Here is a 17069-nt window from a genome sequence, read left to right on the forward strand (position 1 = left end):
TGTTGTCATCAAATAGTACCCAGGTCAACCGAGTAGTTGTGCTAAAATCACAGAATCACGAAAATCCTGAATATCCATGCAGCAGTTGTCTGGAGACCTAAACTACGTGTTCATTTGGACTGGATATCCAGTGCTGGGCAACCAGGAGTCAAAGACTTCCTGGGAACATCTTTTTATACTTTTGGCTTGGTTTGTTTGTGTAGGTTTTCAATATTTGCTGGTTGTGGGGCTTTTGTGGGGTTTTGTAGCGGTTTTTTTCTTGTTAGGGAGGGTCTTTTTTGCTTTTTTGTTAGGGGGGTGAGGGTTTGTTTTTTATGCTTAATCATGGGTCGATTATTTTCCCATGAAACCCAGGAATCAATTTCTGCGGTGTGGTGTAAAATGACACCACTGTGAACACAACCTTACTCACCCAGGAACTACCAGGGCTGCATGAGGTGACAATGAGTTTATCAGAACCTAGCCTTTAATACAGAAAGCAAATAGCAAATCATCCTATGAAACATGAGATACAAAAGTGATAAGAAACAGTATCTTATTCACTGGTTAAAAGCACCCCAAACAAACTGACCGTTGAGCTATATCGATTTGGAATCCTCTGAATCTCCTCATCTGCACACCACCTTCAGCCAGAGGAAAAGAGGAGGGAGGAAAATGTGCTAATGCAAATGAAGAACAAATAAAACTGAAAGGGAACAGGGAAATCACAATATTTTAATCAAGGAAAGCTGCTTAAGCATGATAAAAAGCTGCTTATCCTCATAAAAAACCTTCAGTAATAGTGAGTTGGGTGTTTTGTGGCTTCATTTCTTTCCTACTGTTAGTATTACTGTTTTCCCCAACTGATTTACATCTCTGCTTAGAGCAGGCATTCTTTCCCATGGTAAAAACACAAAAATAAGGAAGAAAGAAACATCTAATATGACTCACAACCATTGCTAGACTCAAATATTTATTCTTCCTTCAGGCATTGATTACACCACCCTATGGAACATTGTGCCACCTTCTGTAAAGTTATTTAAACCTGCCTCACCGCCTAATTCCTTTTTTTTTTTTTTTTAAATGCTTATTATCTGGAGGATCTCTTCCAGGCTGCTAGCACTAGGCCATGTTATCTTACCTTTAAAAAGACAGAAAACCTCATACTCATTTCTTTCATGTTTTTACAGCTCTAGCGCTTAATTTAAAGAGCCCAATTTGACACTGATTTCTCTCTGAAACAGCTCATTCTTTAGTTATAAGTTTCCATGAGTAATAATACATGGTTTTCTGTCTCTCCTGACTAGCATGCCCTCCACAGAGTCTACAGGACTGTCCTTCAACCTGACCAAAGTTCTGCTCCAATAGATGCCATGGATTCTGGCTTCCCATAGAGAGCATATGCATTGCTATCAAAAATATTTTGGGATCGTATTAAAACCCTTGCTTCAATGTCAGTATATTAAAAAGGAAAAAAGGCAACAAAACCAAAAAACACTCTTCTTCAAATTGTTGACTATTCAAAACTGTTCCTATTCTTTGAACTTGCTTTGCCTTCTACCATCCTCTAGAAGAAATCAATGAAAAAGAACTAAACCCCCTCTTACTTCTTCCACCCACAACCAAATCTTAACACTTGCCAGCATTTATAAACACTTATTTTCTGTTTCTCCCTGCTCTGGAAGTGTAGAGAATCACTCCACTATTGGATAAGTAGTTTGGCTTATGTTCAGGGATAAGAGCAGATGATTTCCAAAAAACGCCAAGCTATTGGAACAAGCAATCTCCATACCACCACTGCTCAGAGAGGCAGAGCTATGGGAAGAGCTCTAGGGAAGAAGAGGGCACCTAATAAGGGACAGCATTTTAAGAGAATTTGTGTTCTCTGTAGCTCCCTGTGGTGTGTATAGCATGGCTTCTAGTGTTTTGTTTACTGAAGTCCACTGATAATCAGAAAAGACATGGGCAATGCAACTACAGAGAATAAAATCCAGCCAAGATCAAAGACACCAGAAATCCTAGTAGATGAAAGCCTGTGCTTCTGATGCTGCTGACCATGTGATTGAGAGTTTGCAGGTGAGGGGCCTGGAAAGACAAAGTACTCATAGGTCATAGGACAGAAAGGAGGACAATATGGAAGAGCAGAAGCAAACACAGTACAGCTGCAGTGTTCCTAAGGCAATTTAGTAGATATGATAATGCCAAAAAAGGCCACCCATTTAGTAAGAAATGCTACATCCTTTGCAGCTCCACTCAGCCCAAAATTATTCCTTTCCAATTACAGCTTTTCTTCCCTTCACTCTGAGATTTCATGACCCCATGGGGTGAAGTCTAAAAAATAATTAACTTTGTATTCCTGAGTATTACCTGCACTCAGGTAAACAAGCAAGACAAGGGAGAGAGGGGGAAATACAGGGAGAGAAATACAGGGAAAGCAAAAGGATAAAGTAATAGGGAATAAGGTGAGGAAAAGAATTAAGGCAAAATCAGTGGGATGATTTGGAATAATCTCCTTTTACTCTAAGTGGTCAATCATTGAGTCCATGGTGGCTTTGAAGGGCAGGAGGACCTACATCAGCTGATGAACTCTGCAGAAATCCATCCCATAGCTCAGAGACTTGATTCCAGCTGTCCTCTCTAGAAACAGGGAGCAGAAAAATGAGGCAGTGACAGGGCTGGAAGAAACTGATCAAATGTCCTGACTGAGTCAGTGGCCAAGTCGACATCTCCTTTTCCTGATCTCTGAAAGCAAGACTGCTGTTTCCTTATCTGACTCCAGAGGACATCCAAATGTACTTAATTTTCAAAGGGGTGAACTGCTTTCTGGAAAGGCTAGGTCTAAGGACACGCAGTAAATATAACTCCTTTACAGCAACTAATTCATTCATTGCAAATCGCCTTATGATCTTTTTTAACCAACAGCCCAAAGCAAGATTGCAAGATAGGGCTCACACTGTACAGAAGGATTATGGCAATTAAAAATATGCACACAAAGAGCCAGTCCGAGACTTAACTGCATTTCTGGGCTACATTTAAAAAAAAGAAAATCACATCAAATGCACCCACAACCACATTTACATCCATGCATGCAAGATGCAATGTGTCTATGCTTACCCCTGCAAATAAAAGACAGCACCTCTCTTTCAAACACTGAAAAGCTCCTAGGGATAACCTTTCACAAATAAACAACCTGCTCTGCTCGGAGAGGGATTTTATAAAGAACAGAGATTACAATGGGCCTAATCATGATTAAACACTGATCTGGCTCAATCTACTCAAAAGCAGACAAAAGATAAATAAAAACCTCCAGCAGATGCATTTCATACTGGAAATTCTGGAACCTCAATTGACGTCATACTTTTTATGTTCTGATAATATCTGGAGGAAACAGTACACTGGATCAAGAAAACAAAAGCAAATTTTTAGTTAAAATTCTCCATGTGCTGTGTAAAAAGAAGGCAGCTACAGCAGGGAACACACAGGGCAGCTCAGCGTTTTACAAACCTCTTTTTGACTGCAGCTGAAATTGCACCAGCAGAGCAATGCTACTAAAAAGAAACAAGCACCCCCTTTTTGCCTCATTTCCTACATCTTACCCTGTAAAATTGTGCAACAGTAGTGACTGAATTTCCCCTCACACAAAAGCCACTTCTGATCAATGGCAGGCATGTTAAATTTCTTCTAGGACAATAATGCCACCCCCTCAGTATCACCCCAGCTGTGCTTCACTAATTCCTCATGCACAGTGCGAAATTTCTGTGGGATGGGAAGGGGCTGAATTTAGCAAATATTTCCCAGATACAGACATCTGGCTTTTCCTATGGGTGAGGAAATCCAGGAAACTGATTCCACACCATGGAAGACAACTCCAGCCATTAATACTGGTGAAGAAGGTGGGAAAAGTCAAAAAAAGAGCACAGATTGTAGAGATTGTTTGCTTACAGAGCTAAGTTTTCCATTTAATACAACAAGGTAAATATGAAGAAAGAGAAATAGCTCTTTAGATGGGGTGGGGGGGAATCTACCTGGAGGAGAAGGCTGATCAGAGTTTTCTCATTCTCTCATCTCCAGCAGAAATTCACAAAGGATGACCAAGTAAGGTTAGGCCAGAAGACAGAAGAGATTCCTTTCTGTATTGAGAAAGTGTGTGCCTGCCTCTCCTCATGTCTAGAGAATGCATTCTGTGCTTCAGAGGCACCAGGTGAAAGACTTTCAACCCCTCTTGATTTGTGACCTCCAAAACTTTCCCAGTGAAGGTGAAAATCCCCACACAGACAGTGCAAGCCTACTGATAATTGTTTAGTTCTTTTCACTTACTTTTCACTGACCTCTTGGACATAGATCACATAAATTTGCCATCATTGTTATAGGCAGACCCTAATAGTGAAACTGATGTTACTTACACTGATTTTCAAGCTGCAAGCTATCATCAGCTTCAAGAACATTATCCCTAAACAAAATCAAAATTCTCACCCCAATTCCTATTGTCCTTCAGCCCACCCAGTGTGTCTCATAGCAGTCTAAGTTATATCTCTTCCAAATTCAGGCAGAACAATCATCACTTTGCAGATGAATCCCACACTGCAGATCAGAATCACAAGATTTGCATTTCCTAGATGAGAAGCCAACAAACTTCTCTGTCTGTGGAGTCAAGGGAACGGTCCTTTGTCATCCTGAGTAACAGCAGCTGCATTTACATTTTAATACACAAATAGGAAAATAATGGGTTACTGCTGCTTGCTCACAAAGCCGGCTTACCTTTTAAAAAGCTGTCAGGGGATTATTGAATTGTACAAATTATTTAACTTTCCTCTATAACCCACCTCTGAAGGAGAAATGAGCTCAAGAGCCCCTCTTAACACCTGAAAAATTCAGGAGGAAATGCTTAGAATGCAAAAAATATTTTATTTTCTTGTAAGATGGATGACTCTTCCTGCACAACTTACTGGCATCAAGCACCAATGAGAACAATTGCTTTGGTGTACATGCTTGTCTATGGAAAAGGGCTACAAATTTAAATGCTAAAACAGTAACCAATGTGAAATGTCACCTGGCTAGGCAGTTCAACCTAATTACTTACACAGATTTATTTTTAAACCATAAAAAACAGCATGTTCCTTGGGAGAATTATTTTTTCCCCTTCCCCAAATAAATACAATTAACATTTGCCAAGTAGAATTCTTCTTCTGCAATTAAGGACTTGCCAAAATTAGATAAAGTAAAGTACTCAAAAACACACTGGGGCAAGAGTGTCGCTGGGAGTGTCTCCCAGAGCTGTGCTTCTGGAAGAGGAAGAGATGTTCCATACAGGACTTGGCACCAACAAGCTTGCATGCCTAGGATACTTTTTTCTAAAGCCTGAGCGGCCTTGAACTCTTGTGGAGATGAGGCTGGCATGCCTGGAAGCCCTCCCATGGCATCTTGCCATCTGTGCTCTTCCCTGCCCTCTGCAAATGCCACCAGCACTTCTGTAAGGAAAGCATGTGAGTAATGGATACCACAGCGGTAGGACAAGCTCAGCAAGGGGGCAGGGGGTAGCAAACACATCGATTTGAAGACTCAAGGTAGGACAAAATACAGCTAGGCCTGGGCTTGGTTTTTAGCTGCCTGCACCACCACTCAGGTGGAGGCTGTGCTGGAGTGGATCTGATGGGCTACAGCAAAAACAAACACAAATAAGCTCATCTCTGACCCAGAATTTTCTCCAGGTAAAGGCTCTTGTTCTTCTTATGTGACCTGGTTCACTGAAATAAATTATTAATTTCCTATTCCTCCTAGCAACAGTAAGCATGGTGCTGGGGCTCAGCTCCACAAGCAGCACCCTGTCTGTGCTAACACGAGCCTGTGGCACCCCAGGAAAACAAACCAGCTCATGAGCAGCATCCAAGGGTCAGTCAAGCTTGTCCCAGTCCAGGGCAGACTGTAATTAAACCCTGCCAATCACCCCTCCTGTTTTGGCAACACCAGGAATAAATGCCACCAAGTGCAAGATCTTCGGCTTAAAGGGCCATTTTGGCCCAATTTACCAAAACGTTGGTGTTTAAGAAATTAAAGAAATTAAGTCTTTGCAAGACACAAAGCTTCTCACAGTGTGTTCAGTTCATTTTCAATAGCCATGGTGGGAGAAGCATCTAAAGACACTTAAGTATCTCAGATAGAATGGCGCAAAATCCTTTTCCAGAAAGCAAGATCCCAACAGTTCAAGCAAGTTCCCCCAGCCTGCTACAAGGGGCCACTGGCTTCATGTGCCTCACCTCACAGTCCGCCTGTGTTACTCATGGCCAGTATAATTTTATGACACTGTCTCAAGGGTTCTCAAGAGATTAGCTGCACATGCACTTAACTTCAATGTGGTTTCATTTCACAGAGTTAATCTGCAGCCCCTAAGTCTGTTCAGGGGGGTACTGCTGTTCAGCAGGGGGCTTCTGCTCACTCTGGGATTCCATGCAAGTGTCAAAAATATATAAAAGAGCACTTTCAAAGCTGGGCAGCGAATTTTAGAAACAAGAAAATTTCCAAAGTTCAAAACCATCTATGACAGACTGGAAAGTGTCCAACAGGAAAAACAGTTTTAAGTTATTCATGTCCATAGCTACTTTAAAGGCCACTTCCCTTTGAAAACCAGAAAACCCCATCTTAGAATAAATATTAAAATATTATCATTTAATAATATTCTGTATTCCTGCAGTATAATGCTGATAAATAATAACATAAGAATACAAAAGTCAGCACGGTGTTCTCAAAATATGACTCTGCAAGCAGGCTGGACAAGGCATTTTCTTCTATTCTGTGGGTTTCTTTCCCCTCCTGTACTTAAAAAATAAAGCCAGCAAATTTCTTTGAACTTACATAATTCAAGCCTGTTATTTTCCATAGGGCTAAACTGGCCTTTTAAATTCTTTAAGCCTGGCATTGTATGAAAGCAGATATCAAATATTCAGAGAGCTCAATTTAGAACGATCATTTTTCTGAGGCTGAGCCTTTCTGAAGAGCTTCCTGCAGCGCTCCAGACAATGCCTCAAACTGCCACTCCTACCAGGCTGAAGTCACTTAACCTTGCCAGGCCATGTTTTTGGAGGCATCAGGCCAAAGGGAAGTACATGTCCATTGGAAAGGTGGGAAGGGTACAGGGTGAGAGGGCCCAGAGAATCTGACTGCTGCAAATGATGAAAATTTGCTATTATCAATCTGTGCTGCACAAAAAGTGGTTGAGAACCATGTCTTGTTCACATGTGAAAAACTGCAATGTCTCCTGCATTGTCCTCTATCACAGCCTTTTACCAAAATCTACCTCTTCATGTCAAAACTGGAGTTCAGGAACACCAGCAAAGAGATGCCTCATGAATTAACTGGGGTGTCTGGAGGACCTTGGTGAAATGCATCCCCAGTCAGTGGCAAAGCACAGGGCTGAAGCACCCACTGCTGCTGTATTTCATTCTACTCATTATTTCTAGAGTACCCAGCAGACAGCAGAACACAGCAGTGCAGGATCTCCTCTTTTACATAGACAAGGATGCATTCAAGGCAGGAGAAGTGTTGTCCCTTCCTCCCCAAGCCTTGCCACACCACTTGTAGGTACACAGGGGCTGCTGGGGTCAGGACAAGCTCAGGACAAGCCTTCTCTAAGACAGCCCAGTTTTTCCAACAAGGCCCAGAATCCAGGTTTTGCATCCTATAAAGTCTCTCATGCTGCCTCACAGCTGCCTCCTTGCTCTTGCAGGTGAAGGAGTTAGTGTTGAAAGTGAAGGGAAGCCACTGGTCCCAGTATGGGCACTGGGAATACAGTCCTACATCCCAGGCCAGAAGAATCATAAAGCAGTAAGAAATTTGGTTCTTCATCCAGAAGGTGGCCATCATAGAACAGTTTGGGTAGGAAGGGACCTTTAAAGATTACCTGGTTCCAACCCCCCTGCACGGGCAGGGGCACCTTTCACCAGACCAGAGGGCTCAGAGCCCCATCCAACCTGGCCTTGAACATTTCCAGGGATGAGGCATCCACAGCCCTGAGAAACCTGTTCAAGTGCCTTCTCACCCTTACAGTAAGGAATTTCTTCCATGTATCTGACCTGAGCCTGCTGTGCTTGCAATACCCTTGGATGAAGAGTAACACTGGATTTTATTAGTTACTGCTTATTATTAAGCATTGCTTACCCCAAGCTTGCTGTAAAATCAGAAAACACCAAAAGCACATGGTCAGCTAAGACAAAACATCAACCCTCTGCCTTCATGCACTATGTAGCTAGGAAGATGTCCTATTTTATGCAGCATGGTATTCCATAAAGTTAGGAAGCACAACTAACACAGAGGGCTTTAAGAGCTTAAATGTGTTACAATAGTTGCATTAGATGTATTTTTAATACCTTTTCCAATGCTTCTCTGTCAGCCAGCTCCTGCACAGCCAAAAGCTTGATACTGTAAGAAAAACAGAGAAAAAGAGAATTAATCGCACCACTGCAAGCATTACAGAAATTGAAGAAACAGCAGAACTGAAGCTCTCTTTTTATCTTCTCTCTTGACAAAAGAAATAACAAGAAACGCTCATGATGAAGCAAAATAAAGCGAGAGACAATGTCACTCTGTTTGCCTTGAATTACCCATCACAAGCAGATTTCTTTGGTTTCCAGATTACAAGTGTATCTGAATTTGCCTTATGGAGAAACTGCATCAATCATTACTTTTGCAATATCCCAAATTTACACCAAAGAATCTTCTGAATGACAATCACAGAAAAATATTCTAGACATTTCTATCAGTTATAGTCAACTTTGTTCTTCAGTGTCAACAGGCTTCTATGAGTCCCAAAGAGCCTTTCCCAGGGATTTACATTATGTATGAGGTGCAGCAATTAAGACAACCCAGCTCAAGAAATTTGAGGGAGAGATAAGGGAAATGTGCACCACTGTTTAAAAGTATGGTAGAAAGATAATCCACAATTATTATTCTTGTAATGCCTTTTGTTAATCAATCTCAAATTTCTTCACCTACTGAATCTTTTCTAAGTTTACCACTCAGGGCTAAATCCTGCACACTGAATTTCAATCATTTCAACAAGCTCATGAGATTTACTCAAGCAGGATTCTGCACCTGTACTACAACTCCACAGGTTCACTTCCCTTACCCAGCCCTAAACCCAGTCACTTAATATGTTATCCTTGGACTCCAGAGGATCATTTCCTTTACCCTAGGATACAAAAACATTTGCATAGCAATAGAAGAATCAAATGATGCATATAAATATTGTTTAAATTACTCTCACCACCCTGCACACAGACACAGTAAAAAGCCAGTATAGTTAAAAGCTCATATTCAAGAAGATGTGAATAGTCAACATAGAAATCTGCCAAAGAATATAATACAAAAAGTTTTATTAGCCTTTCAAAACCTCAGAGCAATATTGCATAATTCTTGAGCATCCACTGGCACCTTATATGCTAACTATGTACATCCATCCTGCAACAGCAGCTGGCAAAGCATAGTTCTAGTCCTGTCCTTCTGTGGCTTTCCACTGCAGGTATTCACAGCCTAATCCCTAAACACCAATGTGCTTTCACTTTAATGGACTTCTAGCTGTCAGTGTCTTCAAGGTATCATAAAAAGCCTATATCCAATGAATTATAAAATAGCCACACACAATACATTTCTAGTCTGCAGAGACTATTACTACTAAGATGAAGAGGGTGGAGATGGTTCAGAAAACAATAGGATAATCAGGAAAATGAAAAAGGTACTCCATTAAAGCCCGACCACTATGGTAGCAGGGGACGTGATTTGGTGTTACTGTCTGGTGAACACACTAGGCTGCACACATACACATTCAGCTGAACTGGGAGGCACTTGGGGAAAGTACAAGGTATTTTTAAACATAATTTTCCTTGTAATTCAGCCAGCAAGCAAAATAAAGATGGACTGGGCAGCAAGCAAAGAAGGCAGCTCCATTTAAAAAACACTGCAGTGCTTTGTCCAACTCAGAAGGAGCCTCAGCTGATGCACCTTGGAGAACAAAGTCCAGTAATGCAGGCAGGAACAATGCAGCCACAGTCAAGACCTGTCTCTGCACTGAGGAGTCACCTCTTCGTTTTGGATGAATCACCTCTGTTGCAGTGCACTTGAGAGAAACACCAGACGGGTGAGAGGGAGGTAGAATAACACACACGTGGATGTATTCAGGGGGCTCACAGCCACCTGGGCTGCTGCAAAGGTGGCTTCAAGTCTGTGTGTATATGGCTTGGGGGCATGCAAATAACTTTTGTCTTTTTCTTTTTGAAGCTAGACTTTTTGGTTACTTAATCAAATCAGGCTAGGATGCAGATGCTTCTACCAATTGACTGATTTATTGCTAGACCATTATTTGGGAGTTATCTGACACTCAATAGCTGCAGAAGAAAGACATAGACTGCCCCAAATCCAAGTACCACTTTCATTAAAAATCATCATCTCACTGTAAAAACCTACCGTCCTTCCCATTTACAACTGTGAAGCCCCACTAGAACTTTTTCAAGTGGTATGTATTTATTTAAAACAAAGTATCCAGTCACACAGAAGCAAGCAATGAAACAAGAAGCAGGAATCTTTTTACTTTATTTCATTATATTACGGAGATGCTGTACCCTTGTTCAGAGGTGAAGAACCCATACAAAGGGCTTACATCTTGCAGAGATACTGCATATGCAGGTTCAGAATCAAATCTCCAAGTTGCAACATGATTTGCAGCAACATTGATTTGATTCCTGGAGAGAAAAAGACTACTTCTGCTCTTACAAATTAAGAGATCAATGTTTGCCCAGTGCTTCACTCTTTTCTCCTCAGGTGACACCTGAAAATACCTCAGGTATTTTTTCTTGGTCAAAAGGAATCTGTGAACCCAAGTTACCAGCCTTTATACAACCAGCTGCAAGATCCCCCTTTCCTTAAAACACCATCACAGACACTGTCTCTGTCCATTGGATTACAGCCCACTACTTGGAAAATTGCTCCTGATAACCAGTTATTTAATGCTATTTCTTCCAGCAGTCCCAAGCAACATTAGCATGGGCTACTTGATGCAATGTCAGCTTGGAAATGCAGCTTCTTTCAAGCTGCTGCCTTGGGCATTTGATGCTTCAAAAAGAAATCAGGCTGCTTATTTAGGCACTACATCAGCAATCTTACAACCACTGAGAGCAGCTCATAACTTCATTTGCTGTTTGTAGCTTTTTTGTTCACCAAGGATTTCAAAGTAGATGGGAATACAGTCAGTAACTGGGTGAAGGGATGGGAGGGGGTGAAAGTCTCCAATTAAACAATCTCAAATGAAATGCAAATAGAGCTCCCAAAAGCCAATGCTGAAGCCCAAGCTCTTGCAGTCTACAATACAACACTCAAGAACTCTGTTTAGATATATATCCTTGGCATTATTTCTTTCATCCTCACCTGTGTTGTGCAAACACTAGCTCATAAATAAAATCGTAGAAAAATCATATGTCCCAAAGAAACCTTATGGCTCCTAAAGAGCTTGCTTTAACCTACCAGCTTTAAAATATACTGGTTAAGAAAGCTGTAATACGAGTAGCTATACTGAAAATGGCTCTGCTTCAATCTGAAACTCCATTAAAAATACTCACTGACTGAATTACTTACGTGATCTATTTAAACAAAGCTATTGAAATTAATATCCTGGCACCGCAGGCACACTCAAAATACTTGAAAACATGCAGTGATCAGGATGAAGGACTCTCCTCCAGCACTGAAAATATGCAAACATGATGTGCTGTCAAGGAAACACATGACTCCCTCCTTTTTTGGCCATGGGTGACGCACAGCATTCTCCACTAAGGGAATTCCTTTAGGCTTCCAGAAGATTAGTCACAGTGCTGAGCAAATGCCTATAGCTACAGCACATTTCTACGCCTCAGGGTATCATTGCAATCCTTTCCTCAAAGTCTTCCTACTCAAAAACACGTAGCATTGGGTTTCTCTTTCTAATCCCACAAACCCAGGAGTAATTTAAGTCTTTTTGGCAGTCTTTTGCAATGCTGCAAACTTGCAGATAGGTCCCTTACTGGCTGCTGCATTCCTGTTTACCATGAGCCATCATGACCACGTTTAATTTGTAGCGAGCTTCACTTCCCAGCTTGAATTCACCTTGCCCACAAAATCCTATCTCTGCTCTTGCCGTGGGGAACGTTGGGGCTTTCCTAAGAACTGCTTCAGGGTCATCTGCCTGCAAACCAGTGAACCTATGGCTCTGCAGAAAGGCAGATGGGATAGACTGAGACTGCTGCACTGGGCAGATCCCACAGCCATCCATGCAGAATGCACGTCAGGTCTTCACCTGACCTCACCTGAGGAAGAGAAGCTGCTTCCTTCAAAACCAGCTTGGAGAGTGCTTTAGGGGTAGAAAGGTTTTTAGAATTACTGTCCATTTCTCAACCACCCCTGCACCGAACTAGAACTGCAGCCATTACAAACACAGGTCACCTGGCTGCCACTATCAAGAGAGAGGGTCCCCAGAGCAGAGCATCATGAGCACAGTGACCTGTTTCTGCCAAGCTCAACACAGCATGGAGCTGAGGCTTCCATTCAGCGCAGAACCTGGTAATTTTGAGGAAAAGGGAAAGAGGAGAAAGTGAGGAAAATGTGAAGCATTAAGTTCAGCAATCAGAGACTCAGTGAAGTGTTTAAGTGAACATTTGGCCTCACGATGTGCCTGACAAAAGCTCAATTACATACTTTTGCTGGGGGCCTGAGTTTTTCCAAAAGCCTCATGCTTCTATCAGCCAGTGCATAAGCCTAAAGTTAACAACACTGAGAAATGCCATTTGACTTCTCTTGCTTTTCTGTCTCCTTCTTTAGCATACAGCTATACCAAATCTTGCTTCAGCTAGACTCAATAACATTACTATAAATAGCCCGTGTGAAAATCACTCAATCCCAAACCAATTAGAGCAACATTAAATAATTCCTTTCTCCCTTCCTTTTAGTCCACAAACTCTTCCTCTTTGTTCTTAAGATAAGATCCCAAAAAATCCCATATTATGGCCCATGGTGAAGCTTTATGGATCACTTACATATCTAAGAGTAGAGCATGAATGCATATAACTGAAGTGCTTGCTGACAGACATGAGTGAGTTAATTAACAAAAAGAACAGGACAAAACCACTTGGGCCACCAAATTTGTACATCAAAATTGTATTTGCAAACCTATCCAAAACAGCCTTACTCATAAGTCTATTCTGCCCTAAGATATGGGCATGAAACATGAGAGTTGGGCTAAAAAAAAGAAAAAAAAAAATGCAGTTGAGCTGTGCTAATGGTACCTGGGAGGGAGCATTCCCCATCAGCTGCCAGCCCTCCCCATCCCTCACCTTAGTCTTCAGTTCTGCTGCTGAAAGGGCACGATCATCACCATTCACACCGCAGCCCCTGTTTTCCCTTCGGCAATTCCTGGATGACAGGGTGAGTAACAGTAAGGATGGGGAAGCTACCCACACGTGTCTGTGGTCCCTATGAGGGCTGTGGTGGTCCCTGCTGCCCCAGCTGTCAACAGCCTAAGGTTAAGGGCTGTGATTAACTGTTTTCTGATTGTTTTAAGTACAGCCAGATGCTTAGAGAAACACATGGAGAGCAGGGAAAGGTAAAGTCCAAAAATGACAAACACAGAAACTCACAAATCTTGTGGCTTAAACAAATGGGGGGGAGGTGGTGGGTGTAGAGGGAGTGGGGGTGAGGTTCTTTTGCAGTTTGGCTGTTTGTTTTAAATATAGACCTGCTGCTGGAGTTGTCCCTTGCTGCTAACGCCTAATGGGACCCAAGGCTTCTCTTCCTGACTCCGTCTGCCCCTGTGGTGATTACCTTGCACAACAAGGGTAGGTGAAAGAACATCAGGCTCCCATGAACAGTATGGCAGACTATGTTTAACATGGTGAGATGATGGGGGAGCAAGTCTGAGCACCCTGGTCTGCACAGGGATCTGTGCCAGTCCTTTTTCAGGGCTACCCACACTGGCCAGGGCAATGGGTCACCTAAGTGGGGTGCCTTTACAGTGAAGGTGCAACCTTTAAGACTTTCAGCAGTGCATGCACTTTAAAAAGGCATCTTATTTTTGCTGGCATATCCCATTTACAAAGTTGTCGTTTCCCCCCAAGACTCTGTTCACTCACACCCCCATAAAAACAAAAGCAGAAGGAGGAAAAAGCATGCTCAATGACTTTCAGCCTTGTACACTTCCTTCATCTATCCCTGTGAAGTAGGATGAGGAAAAACCCCACAGTTTTCCCTTTTCCAATAAAAGCATCTGCATCTTCTCAATCACTCCTTAAATGGAAGAAAAAACTGTGTCCACTGCCACATCTTAATGGCTGCTGGAAGCCACCAGAGAGTTTCTGAAGTAAGCTGATGGATTTGGATGGGAATACCATGCCATATGCAAAACTCTCAGGAAAAGAATGTATCTACAGTAAGAAGAAATTACAATAAAATCAGGGAGCTGCATTTACATGTATTTACATTAAATGTATTTGTATCTATCTAGACTATAAATACACATAAAATAGACCGTATACATGTTATATACAATTTTATAAGCATTCATATATATATATACACACAACCAGATATATAAGTGAATTTATTTAGGGCTACTTTTTTTGCAGCTTCCTGATTGGGATGAAAGCAGACATTCTTCAATGTCTAGTCATTGTTGATTTGCCTGCAACATGGTCTGAAACCAAAAGGCACCACGGCTGGAAAGGGAACCAGGAGTAAATGGAAGGAGCAGAGAAGCTGAAATCCATCAGGCAAATTGGCAATGTAATGCAGGCCACACAAACACCCCCACCCTGATGTTGGCATTCATAGATCCTGTTACATTATGTGAGTGATTGAAGTATTTGTCATGGGGAGAAAGGAAACTGTAATGGAACTAGAAGAGGGAAAACATGAATTATGAATGGTTACTACTGAGAGCTGAAGGGGCAGAACAGCAGCATTACAAGGCAGGAGGCAACTGAAATAGTTCATTTCTTTCCTTTCCTATTTCAGTGGTTCCCTGGGTTCAGGGATGCTCTCTACTTGCTGTTGTCTGCCTTAAACTTGCAGCAAAGCCCTCATTTTGCAGGACCTATGAACTTTGCATTGAGGATCCGATCTTTATGTTCAGCTGATGTTGTGGTTTCAGTGCAGCTGTATCATTGCAGGAACAGAATGATGATTCATAAACTTCGAGCATTGTGTACTCCCAATGCATGAGACAAAAACCAAAAAGGCTGCAAGAACAGCAAACTTCTTCCTAGAATTCTGGAAGGGAATAAAACATGCTCACAATTACCAAAACCACAACGAACTGCAGAAAACACGTGAATGCCCATGTATAATAAGACCTGGAAGCCTTCTTGACCACCTCCTTGAAAACACACAACCCAAACTATTTCCAAATGGATGAACTCCATGCTTCTGTGCATACAGACTTTCACTACATCAATAAGCAGAGCAGGTTACACTCAGCAAAATTAGGAGGAGAGCTGCTCAAAACTCAGAGAATCTCTGTGAGGCTAGAAGCATCACTCTTATCCGTCTACCCAGAAAAGGTGTCTCCTGAGTTGTGAGGCAGTGATGCTTTTTCAGGACACTTGTGCAAATTCTAGGGGGTTCTAAGATAGAGAGTGGGTTAGGAGCAACAAGGAAGAGTCCTATTTACCTTTTTCTCCACCTAGAGGATCAGACCTTGGGCCTAATTCTTTCTTTTTTTTTTCAGGTAAGGGGGACGGAGACAGGACATCATTTCTATTTGTATAAAGTCTCTCTGAAGATTCCCTCAAACTTTTACACTAGAGGAAGTCACAGAAGGGTCATCCCTTTGGGTGCATGCAATGCACACGTAAATACTGTCCTTTATTTCATTATTAGATTCATAAATCTGCATTTGAGGTACAGAGTACTAAAGACTCAAGCACTGAGCTAACTGTACTTTTCAGAAACACTTGATTAAGTCAGAGACCATCCTATGGCCTTTTCTCGTTATATCCTGTTATTCTTTCCTGTCCTCCTCCAATTTGGTCTCTGCAAACTAGTGCAATGCCAAGAGAATGGCAGCAGTTAGAGAAGTAAAAGTCAGGGAAGACTTCCAAGGTCCTCAGAAGAAATGCTGGTTATTAAGGGCTGGGATACATTGCACTTGATTGAACAGAATCAAAGCTGATTCCTGAGAGGCAAAGGTTAATTAGGCAAATGGCTCAAAAGGATCAATCTGTTCTAACCCATTATTTGTTGATTTTTTTTTTTTTTTTAATTTTAAAAGAGTTTAAAATAGACTAGGTAGCTGAAAATATGTCCCAAATTCCCAAAAGCATGAAATGAAACCACAAAAGGCCTGGCACTGCCAGGAACATAATGACTACACAATAGTAGCCTAATGAATAAAGAAACAGTAAATCAAATACCTATATTAAATTATACTAAACACAGCAATCCTGTGTAATAATAATAATAATAATTTAGTACATGCAGTACACTGCATGTACCTGTCCCTAATAGGGAACAGGTACATGCAGTGGCAATGCAGCTGAACTCCCAAAATTATTCAAAACTCAGATTGAAAGTCCAGCAGGCTTCTTTGTCACCACTTTCATCTCCGCCTTCACTGATTGCTCCTGCAACAAACACTTCACTACATGATAATTCAGGCAACAGAAGAGAGTACTACTGCAAGTGGTGCGTGTGTGTATATGTGTGTTATATTTATGCACAAAAAAATTACACCAGTTGTTGCAACTCTCTTCTGACAGACAGCAAACTAGATCAGTTGCCTGCATTAGAAAAGGGGGGGTTGGCTTTTCGTTTAATTCATATAATGATAAAATGGACTTTTCCTCCTCAGTATTTAATTTCTTATTATATTTAACTAAGAGCAATAATGTCTTCATCCAAACCAGTTCACCTTATGCTCAGTTGTTTGGAAGTTGGGAAAAATCCTCTGTATAATGTCCATAGTCACAGGATTTTATTTTTTAATTTTTCAAAAGATGCTTGTTTCCTTATAATTCCACAGGAAGAGAAAGACTCACAGAGACAGTTGTGTCTGTGGCAACATTGATTTCTTCTGAGTCATTAAAACT

General features: G+C 41.5%; 1 protein-coding gene across 1 annotated transcript in view; it reads right to left on the bottom strand.

The window, feature by feature from the left end:
• Positions 1 to 17069, bottom strand: part of EEPD1 (endonuclease/exonuclease/phosphatase family domain containing 1) — a 64356-nt gene that overhangs the window by 22458 nt on the left and 24829 nt on the right. The window contains exon 2 of the mRNA XM_066192281.1: positions 8340 to 8391. Coding sequence (XP_066048378.1) covers positions 8340 to 8391 — 52 coding nt within the window. The remainder of the gene's footprint in view (positions 1 to 8339; positions 8392 to 17069) is intronic.

This window comes from Chamaea fasciata, unplaced genomic scaffold (assembly GCF_029207755.1).
Source record: "Chamaea fasciata isolate MVZ Bird 193981 ecotype frontalis unplaced genomic scaffold, bChaFas1.0.hap1 SCAF_1, whole genome shotgun sequence".
In the NCBI taxonomy this organism is placed as follows: domain Eukaryota; kingdom Metazoa; phylum Chordata; class Aves; order Passeriformes; family Sylviidae; genus Chamaea; species Chamaea fasciata.